The following is a 15,465-nucleotide window of genomic DNA, read 5'->3' on the forward strand; positions in this document are numbered from 1 at the left end:
GGGTAATGCTATACGGTGTGAAAAGCATGGTAATTTCGTTGGCTTCCTTCACATTCAGTCGCAGCGTGTATAGTTTCATGTGAAACACTTTCGGAAGAGATACAATTTCGGTGTATAGTGGCAGCGAGGGGAGCCCTTTGGAGGTGTGTTGCGGGGTACGGAGGGATCATTTGTCATATTAGAGAAGCGTCGCCGGAGTCGGAGACAAATCATCGCGGTTGCGAGTGGTGAGTGGAGACCCAGGCCAGTGACCGCGGCACGTGGCCGCGAGATGAGCGCGTCGGGCCGGGGAGAGACGGCGCGCGGCGGCTGTCATTGATTTTCCCCGTTTTCCCCCTACCCCGAGCCTGTGCCCCTCCCCTTCGCGTCTCACCCACTTCCAGCGCCCGATAACGAGGTTAACGGGCGACGTGAGCGTCTCCTAAACTTTAATTATACCCGTACACCCGTCGTGCATGTTTAACCCGGCCTCTATTCAACGTTTTGTTTGCAGCGCACCTGATAGCGGGACGTGATCCACTATTTCGGTCGAACAGTTAACTATCTAATGAACGAAGCCGGAGATGGAAACTTGTAGCACACAAATCGCACGGCTGCAACTTGCGTCGGGATGACTCCGGCCTAGCTTAAATCGAATGCACCGACTAATGACGACTCTACTCATAAGTGAGTGAGTTAACTACGTGCATTCATTGCAATATTGTATACTTCTTTTTGAGGCTTATTCAGTCTCAGGGTTTACAGAAAACTCCAAGTCACATTAGCTGGTTTATTTAAATAAACGAGACGTCGCGTCGTTTGCAAGAATGTGCTGAGAGCTATCAGACACAACATAATTTAAATTATTAAAGTGTCGCTATAAAATATGGTATTTTTGATAAACGACCCGTGTCGCGGGGAGTTATTCATTGTAAACAAATAGGCGGAGACTGAAATAAAACATGTGAGCGGCACGCTTCGGAGTGAACTAGTTTCAGATAGGAACGCGTGGGCATTGGGGCCTGCTCCGAGATAATTGCAAATCGCCTCATACAAGACGAAGCCAACAAATAGAGAAACGTCCCACGCTAAATCCGCTGCCTACACGTAACTTTATTACTCACTGTAGGATTTAACAAGTTACGATCGAAAAGGAAATCTTCAAAACGGAATTATTTTGACGAATTAATCCGAATCATCCCTTCATCGATTATTTATTATTTTATAATGAGGGTTTTGGATTACAAGGAGGATTTTTGCTAGAAATTAATCCATTAAAAATAAACAACGTTGCCAAACAACAAAAGTATTAGGGATTTCTCCCAGAAATCTCGGTACTAAATTTAGTTTAGAATTCCCGGCATTTTATTTCTTAATTTGGTACCACTACCGAATTGAAAAACCGGGGGATTTCAATATTAACGCGAATAATAAATTTTTATAACTTGTAGAAACTTTCATCCCACCTACATCGCAAAAAATTTCCTGAATTAAAAAGAAATATTTATATAACCTTTGTTGTTTGTTTTTTACCGGGTACAGAAATTGGCAAATTTCCAAATGTTCCTGGGACTGATATCGGGTTTGGTACTGATAGAACTTTGTCTCTCTTCAGTATCGATATTAAAATCCCTTAACAACTGAGTTTTCGGAAAAAGATATCAAAAGAGTCAGTGAAAGTGAAGAATCGTAGATTGAAAAAAGAAAGAAAATAATTTATTTACCTATAACAGCAGTGACGCATTACACATGTTAGAAAAAATAATAATAAGATGTTGCCGCTATAAAAAGGTCCCGGCTCAGCATATCGCTGGTTGAAAACCAGCACTGGGACAGGCAATAAAATTGAATTGCATTATATTTTGTTGATTATGCTACCTGTACATGACGCGTCATGTTTGATGGTTTACCTCAGAATTAATAAACTAAAGATATCTCTTTGACAAGCGGGTACAGTGGGCCACATGATGCTAAGTGAAATATTCCGGTGCTGCGTCACCGGCTGACGAGCCAACCAGTGTCCTCACCGCGGGCGAATAGTTTCCTCTAGGAATTATGTCGCGGGAAGCGACACAGTTGCTGTCAATAATATATACGCAATATTGATGACCTAATTTCATAATACTCCAATACTATTATTACATTGTGGAAGTACCTATGTGGGACTGAGTGAGTAGACTTTTGAGTTCTGTTAATTAACCCTGTAAAATAAAAGAAAGTAGAGCTTCTGCGGTGCCTCGTGCATCATCATCCCAGCCTATTTACGTCCTACTGCTGGGCACAGGCCTCCTCTTAGAATGAGAGGGCTTGGGACATAGTTACCAGGCGGGCCCAGTGCGGATTGGGAACTTCACACATACCATTGAATTATTTCACAGGTGTGTGCAGGATTCCTCACGATGTTTTCCTTCACCGTAAAGTTGTCGGTAAATTTCAAATGTAATTTCGCACATGAATTTCGAAAAACTCAGAGGTGCGGGCCGGGGTTTGAACCCACGCACCTCTGCTTGAGAGGCGATAGGTCAAACCACTTGGCCGCCAAGGCTTATCGGCGGCTCCACGGCCTCGTGCATGAGCTTTGGTATTAGCCAAAAATTTATAATATTCGGAAACAATTTGTATCACTAAAGACACTGAAGTACTATTTTATAACAGGTCAGACAATGAGCTGAGATAAAATAAAGTTTTCGTTATCTAAGTGTAAAATAAAACCTGCTCTTGTGTTACAAATCAAAAACAGGAAACCGTTTCCCACTGCGGTGTTTCCAGCGACACATAGCTCCTTGATATCCACCATTCGTTTATTCAATTACGGACGCACAGCATCGAGACGTGAGTGGCTCCGGCCCGTTGCCTATCTTAATTATCTTCGGAGCTCATTCGCTTCCTATGACACAGTGCAATTCGCGGGTAACACCACGCCGGTTGATATACAAAACATCGCGGCATAAACAGGTACCCGATTAGTTCAATGACCTTTAGACGGCTATTTATATTCAGTATCCGTTTGATTGGATGTTGTCTATTTGTATTGGTTTTTTAACCTCGCCGAATGGTGGTTTTGATTTCGAAAAGAATTTTAAACATTCGGGATAATATTGCGCGTTTAAATAGAGACCCGTCTATTATGTTCGTATTAGTTTATTTAGATTGGCTTTGTCTAGACGGAGCAGTCAGCCACATTTAAACGAGGTTGCCCGACGTAACTGCAATCTTTCTAGCACATCTAGCCGTCTGTCTCATTACTCCTAGAGATTGACAGATGCCTTTTAGTTTAAGCCGCTGCTATAATTCTTTTCGTGAAACGTCTGCCTATAATCTTTGAAAGTGGCTGATGAGAATTTCAATAGACGCCTTACATGAGAATATGCATCGTGCACGTTATTACATACATTATTACACTATCTATTTAGTTAATAAAGAAACGACACAGTAAGTTATTCTCAAAGTCAAATATTTACCTACATCGAGAAACTGTTCTTATTGATTTACGGTTTTTTACACTAAATACATTTGTTACGAGATGAAGACTGTGATTGGCTTTGAGCTCTCGATATTTCGATGCAGTTGCAATATGTATCATGAACACGGGTAGACACAAATAAATATCTGGAGTCCATTAAAGGTAATCACGCGCTATTTCCCGCTACAAATATATTGAGTTCAACGAAATATTTGCTTTCTACTCAAACTTAGCGAAGGGTTTATTAGAAAACAAATAGGATACAACAGAAAGCAAAGTAAACAAACAACAGGAAAAACGGATGCAGTCAAAACAAAAGGTGGACAAGACGACGCCGAAGTTAAAGATTGCAAAGCTAGTTTTTAAAGTTAATTATGTCTGGCCAGTGCAGTTTATGTCAGGGAGGTGTCTATGGTAGTTTGTTCTTGCAGGTGGAGAGCCGAGGCACACGGAGAGATCCCCAGCACATATCCGTATCCGTATTTACAGGAATGACGTCACGGTGACATCATCTAATGGCGTTCGATCGATGCCGTGGTGCAAACACGACGAAGATTACGCTCAAACGATTTTCATTAAGAGTTCTTATTTCGCATTTAATTCAGATAATTTCTACGGCAAAGATTACGATATATTAGATAAACAAAAATTTAAGTGGGAAGGACTGACTTGGTTCGGATTGTCTGATTGGGTGTGCAAAAGCAGAGTTGTGAATTGCATTAAGTGCAAACATGTGCAGCGATAGTTTGGTTGGCAAATAAGCGAGTTCGTCGCTATTCTCATTAATTATCCATGGTCTAGTCGACGACGCCGCGGCGGGCGCGCGGGCCTGCATCGCGCCTCGTAACGCATCGCCACATCGCGGGGCGTCAATTAAACCAGTAACTGCACAACTTTATATCATTAAAGGCGTAAAAAGACATTTATTGCGAGAAAATTTGTGCAATCAATTAAGAGTTTTAACGGGGTGCAGGGGGTAGTGTGATGGTGTGAGAGAGATGGGGGTGTGGATGCGTGCGATGCAGCGGCGACGGCGGGTGTCGGGGGGAGGCAGCGCGCGCATCTGTGTGCATTCGGCATATTTACCCCGATAGTGGGCGGGCGGGTTCAGTGACCCGACCCAATGCAAGGCCCGCGTACGTAGGCCGCCGCGACGCACACGCCGCCGCGCACGTTTCATTACTGCCACCGCACCGCACCGCACAACCATGCAAAAAGCTAACACTGCGTCAAGTGGGCATGCACGCTTTTTTAATCATCTGACGGATTTCACATGCAACTGTCTATATATACTGCTTCAGACGGTCGTCGCTTAGCCTCCCGGTTTTAATTATCTAATATGCACTATCTAGCATCACTAATGTAATGTATAAACTACTAGTTGTTGCCCGTGATTTCATCTAAGAACCTAACCTAACCAACAAAAAGTTGGAAAACCCCCGACTTTGTCACTTCAAAATTCAATATCTCAAAAATGGATGACTCAATTTTGATAAAAAATGTCTAAGAACCATCGCTAGAAAACCGGCTTTCAAATAAAAAAACCGCATTCAAATCGGTCCACCCGTTTAAGAGCTACGGTGCCACAGACAGACAGGCACACAGACACACATAGCGGTCAAACTTATAACACCCCTCTTTTTGCGTCGGGGGTTAAAAAGAATTCACTAGGCACTAGGTATACAATTTTCCGGTATAAAAATATCCTACGTCTTCCTCAGGACTCAAACTCTCTCCATACAAAATTTCATCACAATGGGCTGCGTAAATTAAGCATGAGAGCATAACAAATAAACATACCCATATTTGCATTAATTATTAGTAAAAATGCGATAATTAAGATGCGCCGATAAATTAAGATATATCGTTCGCCGTGGAATGATATCTTAGCGAGCACCATTCAAGTAGCGGAGGACCATAAAATCACGAAACAAGAAATGATGGAATTTGTAGCACAATGTTTACAATCAAAGCCACCTATGTCTTCAATGACAAAGGATGCAGGGTCCTAATTTTAGAGGAAGCTTCCGTCCTTACTATAGGTTATACCTATGCAAGACGCTCTAACCAGCCTATCGGGCCATATCGATCTAGTGTTTATTTTGGACTTCCGCGCTAGATAACTAATTTAATATGTACTAACAAACTAAAATCGCTATGTAAGCTATAACGAGCAACCGAGCAAGATAGACTCCCGTCGACCAAGATAAGTAGCATAAATACTGCTCTTACTACACAATGATTCAAAACAGCCCGACATAAACACGTTCGTGTACATACAAAACGTCATAATTACAGCGTAGCATTCATAAAACCCATGGTTAGCGTAGACAGATACACACACGGCTGTAGACCATAAAGTATACGTACATTGTTTTATGCAAAACCACCCTTGCAGTAGGCGAATGCATTGCAATGCCATAACCTACCGCAAGCGTTCCCTTCGTTGGGGCAGCGCAGTGGGCGGGCAGACGTATTTGACGGCTACTTCCATAATAACTAAGATACTGGCGTTAATATTCGTTAGCAGTGCGCTGATATGATGCGTCGGGATGTTACGATTACGATACTACACTGTTTACATATTTATACCGACGCGTCAATAAACAAATCATTCAATGAAGTTCTATCGAAGTTCTTACTGGTTTCAATTATAGTATTTTTACTTTACGTCTTAATTCAACGAATCTATTAAAATTCAGACAGCAACCGTGATTAAAATATTTCTTTATTTCTTAGTGTCAAAGTATTTCGTAAAGAATAGATATAATAAAGTTTTTAACTTAGCTATCTGGGTTTTAACATTTGAAGGATCCACGGAAAGAACATGTCTAGTCACTTTTTTTTTCTAATTTAGATTTTAATCACAAAATGTAGAGCTCGCAAAGTACCTACTATGACTTGCCATTGAATTAATAACTGAAATATTAAAAAAAAAACTTTTAAATAAATGGTAACCATAGTAATGGTTCGTGGTGTGATTGATGACTAACTTTCAAACCGCTGTAACTCAAAAAGTTGCTTAGGTGACTAGAAATGTTCTTTCCGTGGACCTTTCATTTCATGTGCGACGAGAGCCGTAATTTCAAATCAATATTTGTGTTTTAAAAGTATTAGAAAACGTTACTGATTTTATGCTATATTACCTATCTTTTAATTACTACAATCTACTTCTAAATGACAAAAATCACAAAAAAAGAGAATAAATTATATAAGTATTAGATAGGTGTTTGTAAAAAAATACATGTTTTTGACGTTGTTACATACATATACAACTGGCTTAATTTTTGTGTGATACATTTATTCGCATAATCTACTCTAGAGGCGTGTTCACCCTGAACACGTACGTAACGAATGTTTTAAGGCACAAGCCTCATGTATGGTACAACAATACAACACATAAACTCAACTTTTAACAAAGTAAACCTTATCTAATAGTACATTGTGTCTTAAGGGCGGTAAGTAAGGTATTACGAACAAGACTGAGAAGCCCGAACTGAGGGTTTTCAGAGTCAAGCTTCGTAATTCCCGTACCGCCCGTAAAACATACAATGTTTTCGTCATATTTGTGACGAAACAAGAAGGGAAGTGGAAACAAGGCTGTATGAACTCAAAATATCTCTGCAATCAATCCCTCTGCATGTAACAAAATTGCAAATATTTATGACGGATTTTAAATTACATCAAAATAAATAATTACAGATATAAAATAAAATGTTCAAATCTGTTACTAAAAAAAAAAATATATATATGAAGAAGAATAATGCATAACCTTTTTAATTGAACCTTGACCTGCATCATATCAGGAACTATGTGGCGCCAGAAATTAACAAAAAATACATACCGTCCTTGGGTTGTAATACAAGAGAAATCGGGTTTTATTTAGGGCATTGCAACCACCAGCGTGTTATGGCGAGCAAGTGTGATGAAACGGGCAGTAACAAAGACTTCAAGTTCTTTTTGTTCGTTCATACCGTTCTGACTTGAACAAAGCTTTAATAACCCTAAATCCCCATAAAAAACTAAGAGTCAAGACGTTTCACTATTACCGCATAAACAGAGACAATACAGCCGGGTAAGGACGTCATAAAAAAAGCTTAAGCCATAATTATTGGCCTGACCTGTCTCAATAAGTGTTCTGTTATCAGATGGGTCAGTGTTCTCGGCTGTTTTGATACTGGACGTGAATAGTTTGGATCAATAGATTGTTTTACCTTATCTTGTTAGTTTTTAACGGTTCTTTGAAAGTGTGGGGGCGGTCGATGTGGATGAGAGGGATTACGGGCGAGACGAGAGCATTAGACACTTTTAAGTGGACCACTTTGTACAGGTGTTAAGAGCTGAACTTGGTCTGCAAGCGTAAGAGAGCGAAGAGTACCATCGAGGTTTTGGCTGGAGTACGTTTTTATTGATCGTGTATTTTGTAGCATTATTGCCCTTAAAGTACGGTCATTGAAGTAAAAAACATAAAATCGACGAAGTCATTGGACATTAGCATTGTGATGGCGTGGCTACCACGCAAAATATACTCAGCGGCACAAAATTTGGCCCACTCTATGTACATACAAAATTATCTATTTCTGCATACATCTGAAGCCAGATTTTTTGCCGCTCAGTATATATGTCTAACAGTCAGAGGTTCTGTCTGTTATTAGAAAAGTAAGTTTTTTATATAAATACGCAATGTAGACGACTGGATAGTCAAGTGGTTAGAGAACCTGACTCCCGGCAGACTATTTGTACGAAAAACATGAATGTCAGCTCTGGAGTCTTGGACGTTTATTAAGTATTTATATGTTTAAGTACGTTTATCCGTTGCCTATGGTACCCAGCCATAGTACAAGCTTTGCTTAGTCTGAAAATAGGTAAATTGGTGTCATTTGTTCCATGTTATTTATTTATTTATTACTATTTACTTATTTATAATAATTTTTATTAGACGTTTTATAATTTACTTTGTTACTGAATGTACTTTGTACGTGATTTTTTCAAGTTAGTTTTGTAAGTCCTTTCATGCAGAGAGAATTTCTGCTTTAAATATTTAAACTTTTACACTTTCGTTTCTTACAAGGCGTTTGTCCGTTTGTCCTATTTATTTGTTACGAATAGAAGTCGGATTATATGCACTATAAAAATTAAGATTGTTTTTTGGAATCTTTTTGCATTTTTTTTTTCAATTTTTACTTTTACGGTCATCCCGTAAAACCTAAATTGAAAATACAAACTGAAATATAGATGCACAGAAAAATAAGACCAGCACTGGGAATCGAACCCAGGTCCTCGGCATTCAATACCGCGTGCTATACCGCTACACCACTGCTGGACAACGGTACAGACACGAATTTCCCCTATGCACCACATATCTCAGCTTGTTTGTTTCTTATTTAGCCACTTAAGCAGTGACGCTAGCGACATCTATACCGTAGCCCTCTTCGAGAAACTTTCGGCATTCCATTGGAACTAACCGCTCACCCGGACAAGAGATCGTTCTTAAGCAATCAAATTAAGATTGTTTTTTTGGAATCTTTTTGTGTTTTATTTCAATTCCAAACTTTTACTTTTACGGTCATCTCGTAAAACCTAAATTGAAAATACAAACTGAAATATAGATGCACAGAAAAACCAGAAAAAAAGGAACCGCACTGAGATGTGCGGTGATAGCACGCGGTACGGAATGCCGAGGACCTGGGTTCGATTCCCAGTGCTGGTCTTATTTTTCTGGTTTTTCGAGCGTAATGGCGAACCAATAATAATTTTTATTTGCGGATGGCGTTTACGGTCGTCACGTCAAACTGATCAGCTATCTTGAGATTGAAGGTTGTTCCAGTGGTAAAAAAGTAATTATCCGGGGCAGCGCGGCGCCGGCTTTACCCGCCTCACCAGCACACTCCTGGAAAGAAGCCTCCGCAACGACTCCCAGTACGTTATTAGGAGGGCCCCATTAGAAATCATACGCGTTTAAAAAGCCCGCCCTCAGCGCGCGCCGGCACTTCAAAGTTTGACCTCGCAATTACTGAAATTGGTTTGATTTACCATTTTAATTGTAACAAAAAGCTTATTTTTTCAGTGGCATGGACGGTGGAGGCGTCGTTCCAATCTCGACCGAGTGACTTTCGGTCAGAGGGTCTATTAACGATCGGCCGTGGTGCGTGCCACGTCTATCGGGGATCGGAATTTTGAGCTGTGGCGTGGTGCCGTTAAGGCGTAGTTTCTGTCGGAGGTGTTCGGTAGGCGCGAGAGGAGAGCACTCGAGGTCGGATGCTGAGAGCGGGGTGGTGGAGGCAGCGGGGGCGGAGGGTGGGATAAAATCGATATCGTCGGGCGGCGCGCGACGTCTTGCGTCCCTTCTCCCCACCCCTCTAATGAATGAGAGCGAACATAGTCATCTCTGCGGACGGCGGCTCCGGCGATACGGCACGCCGCCGTCGTCGAGACTGCTGCGCCCGGCGCGGCGATGCCGGCCCCATGTACCCTGCATGACGTGATAGCGAGCGGGCCGAATCTTTTCCACTGCATATTGTAAAATCATTTCACGAAACATTAAAATGTATGAGCTCTTTAGGGAAAGGAGTATGGAAGATTTCATTCTACATAAGAACAACAATCGACGAAGGTGAAGCTATATAAAACCGTTTAAAAAAGGAAAAACAAATAAAATAGGAGTAGCATTATAGAAAGGAAATACAGCATTGGTGATCCCAGCAGTCGCATAATTAAAATACACCGTCTGAAAATAATGACGTTAGGAGCATATCAACTTACACTAGGACGGGCTATAATTATAAAAAATCGAGTAAAATATTACATTCCCTTATACTGAAATCATGTTGCTGCTGGTGAAATTAATGAAGACTCCAAAAATAGTAACAAATTGTTGCATATCAGGTAATAAGAACCGCAAATAACTAGATCACAATTTCGCAAATTTTCGGAGCAACCAGGAAATCTCATAGTTAAAATGAACAGAACTGTCAAACTTCTTAGTTAAGTAGAGAAATTTCCTGCGCTGCAAATGCAAAAGGAAGTGTCGTAATACGTCCTTGCACTCACAAAATTAAATTCCACAAATTATTTTTCAAGTTACCTAACAACCAAGCACCAAATACGCAAGTTCAATCACTAGCACAAACTTAAACAGCGTAGGAATAGAATACGTAGGCGGTTCTATTTCCACATAAGAGCAAGCGCAGACGACGTAACAGAATTTCTTGTAACGTCACAATTTCAGAGTTCAAGTAGTATATGGCAGTTTACTTAGAGACCATTACCGTTGGAGCTATTTTTTAGCGCTATCGCGTCTGAATCTGCGAGGAAACGGACGACAGCCTACCGATGCATGGCGCGATACGCGGCGCCGGGAAGAAATTGAATGCGAGCGGGGACCAGACTTATTTCTGTACAGTATATATGACAGCCTGTGTTATGTCTTTTGACAAATAGTATTAGTACTAGAACTTCGTCGTGGTAGCTTAGATACATCACTCAGACTCATGTCATTATCCTTCAGATTTTTATGTTAGAAAAATAATTATAATCAAATTATGCCTTTATCACAATCTGATTATGCCACTCTGTGCTAGTTCCTTTATAGCCAAGAAATATTATTTTACCAACATAAATTAGTACTTCCGTCTTGCTCTAGTTATAAGGTCAGTCTCACAAAAACATCTTTTATAAAAACTATTGGACTCACTGAAAAAGCATTGTAACTCGAACAAGCCAAACAATCTCTACAGCGGTAAGGAGTTCAAAATCAAAACTCAATAGATACGCGGTTCTCAGAATGCATCTGAAGATAAGGATTCGCGTATAAGTAGGTCAACGCAAAGCCCGGCCCAAATGTCTGCCGTACCTGCACCTATGTAGACAGACTTTATGTACGTACGTATGTAAACAAACTGCGACAATTCGCCAACAATTCTAGGTTACATATGCAGTCTACACGTGTGTTGACCTAATTGACCGTTTATCGGCTCGGCAAAAGGATTTTTGATTATTTTGAATTAACTAAACGATTATTTATTGGCAATATTACGAATATTACGATACGTGCTTCTAGTATTTTTGTTGCAAAACAAGAAGACCAGCGTTGTTATTAAATTTAAACGTATCTATAACAAAAGCGCATCACAATAGAAATGCAAACACAAACAAACAAGCAAGCGTTAAAGGCAATTTCTTCGAAGAATCTTGTTACCCTTCATTTCGAAACGTGGAACGGTGTTGTGAGTGTCGTAAAACTAATCTGTCCAATAGGCTTATCGGTAGTGATAGCCGAAGATGGCAACGTATCTGAGTACAGGGGGCAACGTGATCTCCGGCCTTGCCTCCGAGCTGATAGCCAGCCGCCATTGCGCGCCACACGTTTATTTTAATAGAAACAGCGATATTTTCATTATAAAACTTATGAAACGCTATTGTTTGACGCGACACAATATTTTTTTTGCAACAAAAGATGTGGATTATAACAATAGGTGACGTCAATACACACCACAACGTAATAAACACTTGCTGACGATATCGATACCGCACAGTTACTTGTATTTTATAACCAGCTAATAAAACACTACACATCTACTAATAACGTACGTACGGCATTGTCAAATATACATTAAGTAAACAAATACCATAGTAAGTAAATAACCTTCTTTCCATTTATTTTATTCTTGGCCACGTGGAGAGTACCTACTGAATATTTAACCAAGCAGCTGTTGTTTATTAAATCCAAACGTAAAAAGGGGGTGTTATAAATTTAAATTTAAAGGGAATCCATAAAATAACATGAAGCAGTAAATTTAAAATGTACCTACATGCGCAATCCCTAAGTATGAAAACAGAATCAGTTGCTAGCCAGACGTACCATTGTGGTGGTCCGGAGTGCTCGCCACCGAAGCATGTCGGCCAGAGTCCTGAGTAGGGCGCGAGTGGACTTCTCCCCTTCGCGCACCATCGTCCCGACTTCACGCACGGCTGGTGGGTCAGTGCACTAGTGTTTTACGAGCTCAACAGAGTAGACATGCCACTGCGACGCTCACCTTGACAATTTTAAATGCAAGGCTAGAAAGTCGCCGAGGCCGTTCGCGAATCGCTTCCCGGTAAAACACTGGCACATGAGAGCAATAAGGTCACTTGAGTAGAATTCAACACAGGTGTTCACAAGGATAGGAAGACGAGAAATCACCAAGTAAATTGAAAATCCTTGATAAAACACTGACAGCGGACGAGATGCACTATGGTTGGCATGAGTAAGGTCCAATAGATGAGCGAGGCTGAAAGTCGGCGCTGAATCACAATTGCACTGGCAGGAGCTCTTAGTCGGCAACAACTCGACCGCGTGTTCAACTAAGATTAAATCGAATATGATTCAGTACAAATGTAGCAACCGCAATAATCGGCCGCGAGGACGCGACTGGCTCGTTATCGTCACAACACCTATTCTCCAGCTAAAGTAGATTCCACATATGCGAAGTGTATCCAGCCGGCCGCGTTGTTTTGGTCAGTTAACGCGCGTCCTAAATCCGCGCGCGGATAATTCGGTCGCGGGTATCAAGCCACACTGCGTAAATTATATTTTTGTGCGATTTTATATACCAGCGACCAGAGAATTCGAGAATATTATCATTGAATTTTTTTGCTTTACAAATACACAAATACACATTCAAACACAAATAGATCAAAATAGAACAAACAGATCTAAGGCGATTTTAAATATACGCTCAAAGGTAGGTAATCCAGCGATTCCATTCTCGCAAAAAGCAAACAATTTTTATTGCAATGATACTTTTAGTGTATGCAATTTTACTCCTTCACTCTTTTAAAATGGAATTGTGTATTCTGTGAGCAGATTTATAATTAGTCTGTTCCGTTGGTGGCAGGAGTCCAGGTCGATCACTCGGGTACCGGGCCCCGCACTATATCGGGTGAGCGGTCGTTGACAGGGACATTTTACCGGAATTGCAATCGCGCCGCATTCTCAGGCCAGTGTTGCTCGATCAGCCGTAAAAATAGAGATCGGACAGGATAAAGTGGCTAAACTTAATCTACCTAAAAAGAGCGTGAGACCGAATCCATTCTCACAACAAAATCTGCAACAATTTCACGTTAAACAATCTTTTATTTTGTAGATACGTCACAAACCGTTTATTTTGGCTCAGGTCAGTGAGAGAGATTATTTTCTGATGTTTAAACGGGAGCTCTGTCGTATCTAAAAATAAACTAAATAAATAAGTTATCTTCACAACTAACTTTCACGAAATGGTTTATTTACGAAAAATGATCTAAAAATAAGTGAGTAGTAAATAGCTTTAAAGCGTTGGTACATTAAAGGCAAAGAACCGGCAAGTCATAAGTCGTGTCACCCACAACAACAATGTCAAACGAACTTTCAAAGCTTTTCACGACGCAACACATTGTCATTAGGCTGTCACTTGGCGATGCCAGTAATGAGTTAGCAGTCCTTGAGCCAGCGTCAGTAAGCGGCATTGACAGGCCATTATGTGTTTTAATTCTGTCACGTGATAAACTCAAATTTTTCCACCCACCGTTTTGGATTTTAGGGACGGGGGGGAGGGGGGGACGCTCGAGTTTAATGAAAATGTGCACTTTAAAGTTGAATATTTCGCAAAAAAAACAATGAATCGAAAAATCGTTTTGGCAAACCCCTAATGGTTTTAAAAGACCTATCCAACGATACCCCCACTAAACAATTGGATGAGAAAAAAAATCACCCCCACTTTACGTCTTATTTTTATTGTACCATTTTGTCGGCATAGTTTACATTATATATTCGTGCAAAATTACAGCATTCTAGCATTGCTAGCCCCTGAGCAAAGCCGCGGACTGACAGACAGACAGACAGGCATGGCGAAACTATAAGGGTTCCGTTTTTGCCATTTTGGCTACGGAACCCTAAAAAATATGTTGGAACATAATAAAGGCTACATTTTTATACATAAATAAATACGTTAAACAAACTACTTATGTCCGTGCATAACTTCAAAAGCTTACTAGCTCGGCCTCTCTCTGCTCCATATACGTGCCCTAATAAAATACCCTTTATTAAGGATTTATTCGGAAGTTCTTAATTCTGATCGCAAAAATCAGCCTAATCAGCCTTGACATTAAATTTATTAGACGAGTAGCTGGTGCCTGCGACTTCGTCGGCGAATAATTCGTTTATGTGCGCGCGTGAGATAACAATACAATTTTTCAGGAAAAAAACTATCTTCATACCAAATTCATCACGATCGGTTAAGTACTTTAACCGTGAAAGAGTAACAAACAAACTAGCAAACATACGAAGACTTTCGCATTTACAATAAGTATTTCTGAGGATTGACAATATGCACATTTTGTATTGTGGATATTCAAGAAACGTTCAATAGAGACGTTTAAATTAAACGGACAAACGCGCAGCTTGCTCTTAATAGTATTAAAATGAAAGTTGTGGGATCCGCATATGGTTCACGTTTAAAACTTGGAACCCGTACGTAACTTTGAAGGATGAATTAGAGCGCTTCTCTCCTTGTTGCGAAAATTTAATTCAATAGGCCACGGGCTGCGAAACGTTGCGTGGAATAATAAATCAATTGAGGTTTTGACAAATTGAACATGTTTGTATGTGCTAGACAGATGAATTATAAACTTTGTCTCATACAGCTGAGGCGTCATTCATCATGGTTTTCGGGTGTCGCATGATTTTTAAATGGGCATTATTGAGACATGCTGATAAAAATGTATAATTTTTAGTTAATCATGTCAGCCGAAAGACTTCCACCGCTGGACATGGCTGCCCAAGGCTCTCCACTCAGACCGGTCTTGTGCTTTTCGCATCCACCGCGATCCCGTGATCTTAACCAGGTCGTAGCTCCATCTTGTTGGAGGCCTACTGACAGCTCGTCTCCCGGTCCGCGGACGCCATTCGAGAACCTTTTGACCCCATCGGCCATCAGTCCTGCGAGCAATGTGCCCCGCCCACTGCCACTTCAGTTTCGCAATTCTTCGGGCTATGTCGGTAACCTTAG

General features: G+C 40.7%; 1 protein-coding gene across 9 annotated transcripts in view; it reads right to left on the reverse strand.

Annotated features, from left to right (window-relative positions):
- mnb (minibrain) overlaps nucleotides 1–15,465 on the reverse strand; it is a 169,196-nt gene that overhangs the window by 15,263 nt on the left and 138,468 nt on the right. The window contains exon 1 of one of the 9 annotated variants that reach the window (XM_074089929.1): nucleotides 12,303–12,851. The exons of the other annotated variants lie outside the window; for them this stretch is intronic. Coding sequence (XP_073946030.1) covers nucleotides 12,303–12,392 — 90 coding nt within the window. The 5' untranslated portion in view covers nucleotides 12,393–12,851. Of the gene's footprint in view, nucleotides 1–12,302; nucleotides 12,852–15,465 lie in introns of those variants that run through there. 9 annotated transcript variants of the gene reach the window in all.

The sequence above is a fragment of the Choristoneura fumiferana genome, chromosome 7 (assembly GCF_025370935.1).
Source record: "Choristoneura fumiferana chromosome 7, NRCan_CFum_1, whole genome shotgun sequence".
Classification (NCBI taxonomy): Eukaryota; Metazoa; Arthropoda; class Insecta; order Lepidoptera; family Tortricidae; genus Choristoneura; species Choristoneura fumiferana.